General features: G+C 33.9%; 1 protein-coding gene across 1 annotated transcript in view; it reads left to right on the top strand.

Annotated features, from left to right (window-relative positions):
- The first annotated feature begins 207 nt into the window (after positions 1 to 207).
- The window catches only part of LOC149772775 (centrosomal protein 15-like), a 28,624-nt gene continuing 19,944 nt past the window's right edge, over positions 208 to 8,887 (top strand). Inside the window, exon 1 of the mRNA XM_089947310.1 lies at positions 208 to 411. Coding sequence (XP_089803436.1) covers positions 299 to 411 — 113 coding nt within the window. The 5' untranslated portion in view covers positions 208 to 298. The remainder of the gene's footprint in view (positions 412 to 8,887) is intronic.

Genomic DNA, 8,887 nt, shown 5'->3' with positions numbered 1-8,887 from the left:
ACCGTCATAAAACCCATGTGAAGGCATTTCAGATTTGCTAATACGTAAGTGTACAAATTCCACATATGCATACACTTAACACTTTTGTGCAAATGGAGAGTTTTTCAATTGGTGGTTCTTCCGAAATTTGTTTACCAATATTTTTTATCCGGAATACTTTCTCTCTCGCGCATAAGTTTTAATTAGATCTGATAAGCACTTGCTTCCGGTGTTACTAATGAAAACAAGGAAGAAGAAAGTATTGTTGTGTTTGCATTCTTGTTAAATATAGGATTAGTGAGAAACCTAATTGTTTCAGATGATTGGAAAATATAGATATGAAGGTGACAGCAGAGTCGATGCAACTCTTCATCACAGATTAGCAGGATGGATAGACAGGGAAATGCAACTGTCTCGACTTCATGAAGAAATGTAAGCTGTCATAACGTTACCATCACAGGTGCTCGACGCGAGCTTCATGTTGAGAAACGAAAAGAAAAACAATAATCTGAAGGGAAAAATCATATAGACTGTCAAAAATATCATAGTTTACCCTTACGACCCATTCTGACGTAGGACCCTCTCAATCATAATATGTTAGAAGGTACGTAACTTCCACTGGAAGTTCCAAATGCTACGTTTCCACCCATGACTCTCGATTTCCTTCTGCTGTTTCCGGCTTAAGGGCACACTACCATACTCTTTGACATGTTTTACTCCTGAAATATTTTTCTATTTATCAAGCCATTATTGACTTTTCTGCGTTGCACCAAAACTGACGTTACGGGCTCCGAAACGGACCTTCTCTCTTATATGGTATCATGATAGAGAGGGTCATATGTCAGAACGGGTCGTGGGAGTAATCTAAGATATTTTTGTCACTCTGTACGATTTGGTTCCATTCAGATTATTGCTTTTTTTCTATAATCAAGCTCGCATCAAGCACCTGTGGTTACCATTTGCTAGAAAATGTTTTGGTCTTAAAATTCTTAGAAAAATTGAACATTTCAAATTTATCATCAGTTACATTTGAAGACATAGTATCTATCTATTTATCTATCAGGGCTGAGCAAATCCCATAGCCCGACGTCCCGGACTAGTCATTTTGGAAGTCGGACAAGTAAAATTTTCCAAGTCGCTAGTCCGGGACAAGTGCTTTTTAAAAAAAATCGGGCTAGTCCTTATTTTCGTGCTTTAATCACTATATCTGCCTTTATTTGGCCAATTATGCCCTCTGGGCATACTGAATACTTGATTCTACCACTCTTCGTGCATACATTTACATCCAGTTACTGCATGACTGCATATTGGCCTAAGCAGCCAAATTATCAGCAAATCAAAACACATCAAACAAAAGAAAGCCAGTATAATCAATTAGCAGTGTTGTAAGCGGTTTTGTTGCGATGACTTCACTCGATCTAGATCATAACAAGCGGCTCACTATGATTTTAATCCAGCGAGTCAGTGGAATTAAATTAATGAAAGGTACATTACTGACATCAGTGTTGGTTTCCTTTATGAACTGATTAAATGACAGTAATGATTATTTAATTTATAATTGATTATACAGATGATTAACTTCCACGTGCAATATTGTGTTTGAAGCGAAACAATTACACTAATTAATGAGCTGTTTCAGTTCATATTTAAAAGAGAAAATTGATGTTATGATCACTTTAAAAGTAGTTGTCAAGCTAGCTGATAGTTACTCTGTGGATAAAATGAGCTTACTAAATTATTTTCGCAAGGAAGGTAATAACGGTGATTCGGCGAAGGTAAATTTGTTTGAAAATGGAGGAATAAAATGTAAGACATACACTGAGTTTGCGGTAGCTTTTTCTGAGTGTGAACGAGGATTTAGTTCAATGAACGTAAGCAAGACTTCTTTAAGGAATCCCTTAAACCAAAAGAGTTTACAAATGCTAATGAACATTTCTGCAAATGGACCTGAGCTTGAGGACTTTAACCCAGACACAGCTATCAACTGCTGGCTTAGTGCTGGTGCAGGTGGCAGAAATATACATGGACATATTTTCAAATCCATCAGCTAAAACATATATACATGAAACTGAAGAAGCCAAATGTATAGCAACCAATGTTTTTGAAAAATTAAATTCTTTTAAAAAATAATTATGTTGTATATTTCTTTTTCTATGGATTAAGCTCTGCAATGGCTCTCTTGTCTGGTACCAAGCCCAACAAGATTGGCTCCTCTGATAGCGAGATGAATCTGGAGATTCCCTCACCTGTCATTGACTGGTGTCACACTAGGGGACAACCTTAGTAAAAGTTCCTTTTCTTTTTCTGTCTGGTTCTTTTGATTTTCTTTCCTTCATTTTTTGTATGTATTTTTTGTTCTTGTTTTTATTTATGGTCTTTTTGTGATAATTTTAAGCTTCTCTTACCATCATTTCTATCTGTTTCTCCCTCCAAGCTTTAAGGTATCATCTTGTATCCATCTATCCATCCGTCCATCCATCCATCTGTTTTTTTTGCTCTTCCGTTTTTCCTCTGGGATCTAGCAGGTGACTTTTCTGTGTTATTCCTTCTGGTGTTTTTGGTGTTTCCATCATTATTCTGTAGCTAACTGCTTTCTTTATTTTTATGGTGTTCAAGGTAGTTTAATCTTTTCCATCCACTGCATCATTCCTTGGTAATTCTTTTCCTGTTGTGGTTTGGTGAATCATCAGTGTTGCATTTCTTGTTTCCTTTTGTTTCATTTCTTTTTTGTTCTTCATCCTTGATTGTTTTTCTCTTTTACTACTACTTCCTTGCCTTGCTGAATTGATACTTCTTTTCTGTTTTACATCTTTGTTGTTCTAATTTTTTTTAAAACTACCCTGGAGAATATCAATAGCTCCACTATGTTGGTTTCTCTGGGCTCCACTGGCTCTTTGTTTTCTATCTCCATCTCAGTTTGATGCCAGTATAGTACCTACCTACCTACCCACCTACCTACATGTGCTTTTGTTTATTGGCTTTACCTTCAATATAATGAATTTTCATCACTCCCCTGAACAACATTATTGTGAGGGTCCACTGTATTGAGAGTGGGATTGATTTGCCCAGGATACTCAGGGCTAATGATTTGTCCAGGGTACTTGGGGCTAATGATTTGTCCAGAGTACATAGGGCTCAATGATTTGTCCAGGGTACTCAGGGCTAATGATTTGTCCAGAGTACTCAGGGCTAATGATTTGTCAAGAGTACTCAGGGCTAATGATTTGTCCAGGGTTCACATGCCTCATTTTGAGTAGGAATGATTTGCCCGCGATCCTCAAGGCTCATTTTGAGTGGGAATGATTTGCCCAGGATCCTCGATGTTCATTTTGAGTGGGAATGATTTACCCAGGGTTCTCAGGGCTCATTTTGAGTGGGAATGATTTGCCCAGGATTCTCAGGGCTCATTTTGAGTGGGAATGATTTCCTTAGGGTCAAACCTGGGTCAGAGTTTTAGGGAGAAATTACTTTTCCTTCCAAGGCCAAGAGAGAGCAGTTTGAACTATAAGGAGATGAGGTTTGCATCAGGAAATAAATTCCTATGAATGCTTATATTTTAACCAGGTATGTATGTATAGATGGATTGATAGATGTGTGCATGAATGCAGGTATGTATGTATAGATGGATTGATAGATGTGTGCATGAATGCATGTGTATATGAATAGATGGATTGATAGATGTGTGCATAAATGCAGGTATATATGTATAGATGGATTGATAGATGTGTGCATGAATGCATGTGTATATGAATGGATGGATTGATAGATGTGTGCATGAATGCATTTGTATATGAATGGATGGATTGATAGATGTGTGCATGAATGCATGTGTATATGAATGGATGGATTGATAGATGTGTGCATGAATGCAGGTATGTATGAATAGATGGATTGATAGATGTGTGCATGAATGCATGTGTATATGAATGGATGGATTGATAGATGTGTGCATGAATGCATGTGTATATGAATGGATGGATTGATAGATGTGTGCATAAATGCAGGTATATATGTATAGATGGATTGATAGATGTGTGCATGAATGCATGTGTATATGAATGGATGGATTGATAGATGTGTGCATGAATGCATGTGTATATGAATGGATGGATTGATAGATGTGTGCATGAATGCATGTGTATATGAATGGATGGATTGATAGATGTGTGCATGAATGCAGGTATGTATGAATAGATGGATTGATAGATGTGTGCATGAATGCATGTGTATATGAATGGATGGATTGATAGATGTGTGCATGAATGCAGGTATGTATGATAGATGGAATGATATATGTGTGCATGAATGCATGTGTATATTAATAGATTGATTGATAGATGTGTGCATGAATGCAGGTATGTATGATAGATGGAATGATAGATGTGTGCATCAATGCAGGTATGTATGTATAGATGGAATGATATATGTGTGCATGAATGCATGTGTATATGAATGGATGGATTGATAGATGTGTGCATGAATGCATGTGTATATGTATAGATGGATTGATAGATGTGTGCATGTATGCAGGTATGTATGAATATATGGATTGATAGATGTGTGCATGAATGCAGGTATATATGTATAGATGGATTGATAGATGTGTGCATGAATGCAGGTATGTATGATAGATGGAATGATATATGTGTGCATGAATGCATGTGTATATTAATAGATTGATTGATAGATGTGTGCATGAATGCAGGTATGTATGATAGATGGAATGATAGATGTGTGCATCAATGCAGGTATGTATGTATAGATGGAATGATATATGTGTGCATGAATGCATGTGTATATGAATGGATGGATTGATAGATGTGTGCATGAATGCATGTGTATATGTATAGATGGATTGATAGATGTGTGCATGTATGCAGGTATGTATGAATATATGGATTGATAGATGTGTGCATGAATGCAGGTATATATGTATAGATGGATTGATAGATGTGTGCATGAATGCAGGTATGTATGTATAGATGGATTGATAGATGTGTGCATGAATGCAGGTATGTATGAATAGATGGATTGATAGATGTGCCCATAAATGCAGGTATATATGCCTATTGATGCCTAGCTGAATAAATTAATCAAAAGATAAATTGTTGTTATTGTTGTTGTTCCAGGGTTTAATGCCATTTTTTAGCACAAGATAGGCTATACATGGCAGCCAGTATAACTGGTGGAGGATGATGTTGTTGTGGGGTTTAACGCCATTTTTCAGCACACGATAGGCTATGCATGGCAGCCAGTATTAATGGTGGAGGAAGAACCTGTGAAAACCCCGGAAAGAACCACCGACCCATGAGAAGCTACCGGCAAGCTTTCTCACATACCCACACTGGCTGAATCCGAGACTCGAACCGGCGGAGACAGAGGTGAGATGGCAGTGATCCGTAATGGAGAGCGCTTTAGACCACTCGGCCACTCGGGGCCCCGGTGGAGGAAGAACACTGGAAAACCCAGGGAAGAACCACCAACCCATGAGAAGCTACTGGCAGGCTTTCCCACATACCCACACTAGCCAAAGATGAATTGTACAATGTCACTGTGTCATGCTTTATTATTTCGTTTATGTATTTAACTATCTGTTAATGTCACAATATTGTGTCAAAGTAGATTTTCAATACATCTGCTTAATGATGGTTACTAAATATATAAATTATAAATAAAATAAAGAAAGAAGATGCAGAGAAAAGTTAGGTAAAGTTATTAGACAAATCAATTAAATGCACAAGTAACATAAGATAATATTGCATTTATACCATACATCACATTGATGTAGGCCTAGAATTTAACATAATTGTTTGTTTTTTAAACCAGAAGCACTAGTATATTGAGATATTTGCTGTTCCTGCTGAATCTTCACTACATGTTCCCACAAAACATCATATATTAAGATTACCTAGCCTTTAGACTATTGAAATTATGAAAACTACCAGTAAAACAAACTATTTACCACCCAGAAGACTATTGAAATTATGAAAACTACTAGTAAAGCAAACATTTTTTCCAGAAGACTAATGAAATTATCAAAATCTTATATTAAAATGAACTATTTACTATCTAGAAAACTATTAAAATTATCAAACACTACTAGTAAAATGGACTATTTACTATCCAGAAGACTATTGAAATTATGAAAACTACTAGTAATATGGACTATTTACTATCCAGAAGACTAGTAAAATGGACTATTTACTATCTAGAAAACTATTAAAATTATCAATTTGTTTTAGTAAAATGGACTATTTACTATCCAGAAGACTAATGAAATTATGAAAACTAATAGTAAAATGGACTATTTACTATCTAGAAAACTATTAAAATTATGAAAACTACTAGTAAAATGGACTTTTTACTACCTAGTAGACTGTTTAAAATTTAAAAAAACTACTAGTAAAATGGACTATTTACTATCCAGTAGACTATTTAAATTAAAAAAAAACTACTAGTACAATGCACTATTTACTATCTAGAAAACTATTAAAATTATCAAAAACTACTAGTAAAATGGACTATTTACTATCCAAACAACTATTGAAATTATGAAAACTACTGGTAAAATGGACTATTTACTATCCAGAAGATTACTGAAATTATGAAAACTACTAGTAAATGGACTATTTACTATCCAGAAGACTATTGAAATTATGAAAACTACTAGTAAAATGAACTATTTACTATCTAGAAAGCTATTAAAATTATCAAACACTACTAGTAAAATGGACTATTTACTATCCAGAAGACTATTGAAATTATGAAAACTACTAGTAAAATGAACTATTTACTATCTAGAAAACTAGTAAAATTATCAAACACTACTAGTAAAATGGACTATTTACTATCCAGAAGACTATTGAAATTATGAAAACTACTAGTAATATGGACTATTTACTATCCAGAAGACTAGTAAAATGGACTATTTACTATCTAGAAAACTATTAAAATTATCAATCTTTTTTAGTAAAATGGACTATTTACTATCCAGAAGACTAATGAAATTATGAAAACTAGTAGTAAAATGGACTATTTACTATCTTGAAAACTATTAAAATTATCAAAAAGTACTACTAAAATGGACTATTTACTATCCAGAAAATGATTGAAATTATGAAAACTACTAGTAAAATGGACTTTTTACTACCTAGTAGACTATTTAAAATTTTAAAAAACTACTAGTAAAATGGACTATTTACTATCCAGTAGACTATTTAAATTATAAAAAAAACTACTAGTAAAATGGACTATTTACTATCTAGAAAACTATTAAAATTATCAAAAACTACTAGTAAAATGGACTATTTACTATCCAAACAACTATTGAAATTATGAAAACTACTGGTAAAATGGACTATTTACTATCCAGAAGATTACTGAAATTATGAAAACTACTAGTAAATGGACTATTTACTATCCAGAAGACTATTGAAATTATGAAAACTACTAGTAAAATAGACTATTTACTATCTAGAAAACTATTAAAATTATCAAAAACTACTAGCAGAATGAACTATTTACCATCCAGTAGACTATTGAAATTATATATAAAAAAATTACCTGTCAAATGGACTATTTAGCGTCTAGAATACTATTGAAATTATGAATAACCCACTCATCTGACATAAACTGTAGTAGCCTCAGGCTAGCAGACATCCATTAATTCAAGCCCTGATGATGATATTTATTTCATATTTTCTTTGACAATCCATGGCTAATTTCCTTTTCAGATGTCAACATTTACATATGAATTGTTCACATTTCACAGTGTATTTGTTTAATTGTATGCACTTTTACATGTCCCATTCTAGATCAGTTCAAAAGCACTATCCTAAAGCAATCATTTTGGCAATCAAAACCACGTTATGTGTCATCTGCACACATCTCAGAAACATGGAATTAGTCACACATTGAGTACATACAGAATTTGCTCCTTTGATTGGGTCTTGAAGTAACTTTATCTTCCCTGTTGGGCAGTAATACAGGGCTAATTTCAGTGGTTCAAAGTGAAGTCAGGTGAACCCTTGTTCTAACCAAAATACTGTATATTAACAACATGTATCACAGTAATTTTATATTTGCATAATGCAAATGACAGTTTTTTTTAGTCCAATTACATGTTGGCAAATTTGCTTAATTCAGCATTTGTATGATATAATTTTTTTATTACTTTCTGCTGTTGTTTTGTCAGATATTTTATTTCATTAATGTTATATTGCAGCATTGGTTTCTTGCTCTGTTTTACAAGAATGTTCTACAGACCAGTTAGTCACCATATTTGGTACCATAGGCACTAGCTAATAAGTTAAGTCCAACTGCAAACTGCACAGACCCAGATCTGCCATCACATAATGTGCTGACAGATCTGGGTCCATGCAGTTTGTTAGAAGGATTCAGTAGAACAAACAACATCTACCATGATTTGCAAGTACATTATGAGCTGGCGTATCAGGATCTATGTTGTTTGCCATTTGACTCGACTTATAAGCAAGTATATATGGTACATATTACATTCAGTGACCATAACAGAATACAGCATATATTCAAGTAATCTGTGGTTACAAAATCCTATTTTTCATTAGAGGAATGTTCATCATTTTCAACAGCAGTATTACATAATATACAAAATTTAGGTTCTGCTCGAAACTGTAGTTTTTACCCATGGATGATTCATATAATTTTACATTCCATTCTTGTTCGTACAGATTATGTTTTTACATTAATGACTTTTATAGTTACAGATTCAGTATTGGTACATATAATTGTATTGACCAATAGAAATCAAAGTGATTTTAACGCAAGAAGCGCATTTTTAATTATTGCAATCATTTGAGTTATTACAAGTGATTTTATATAACATAGTGTTCATTTGTATGTGAGGTATATATATGCACATTCCTGTCAG

Source organism: Sinohyriopsis cumingii, unplaced genomic scaffold (genome assembly GCF_028554795.1).
Source record: "Sinohyriopsis cumingii isolate HCF-2022 unplaced genomic scaffold, ASM2855479v2 utg001176l, whole genome shotgun sequence".
NCBI classification, from domain to species: Eukaryota; Metazoa; Mollusca; class Bivalvia; order Unionida; family Unionidae; genus Sinohyriopsis; species Sinohyriopsis cumingii.
Note: the sequence above shows the minus strand (reverse complement) of the source record. Positions and strands in the feature narration are given on the sequence as shown.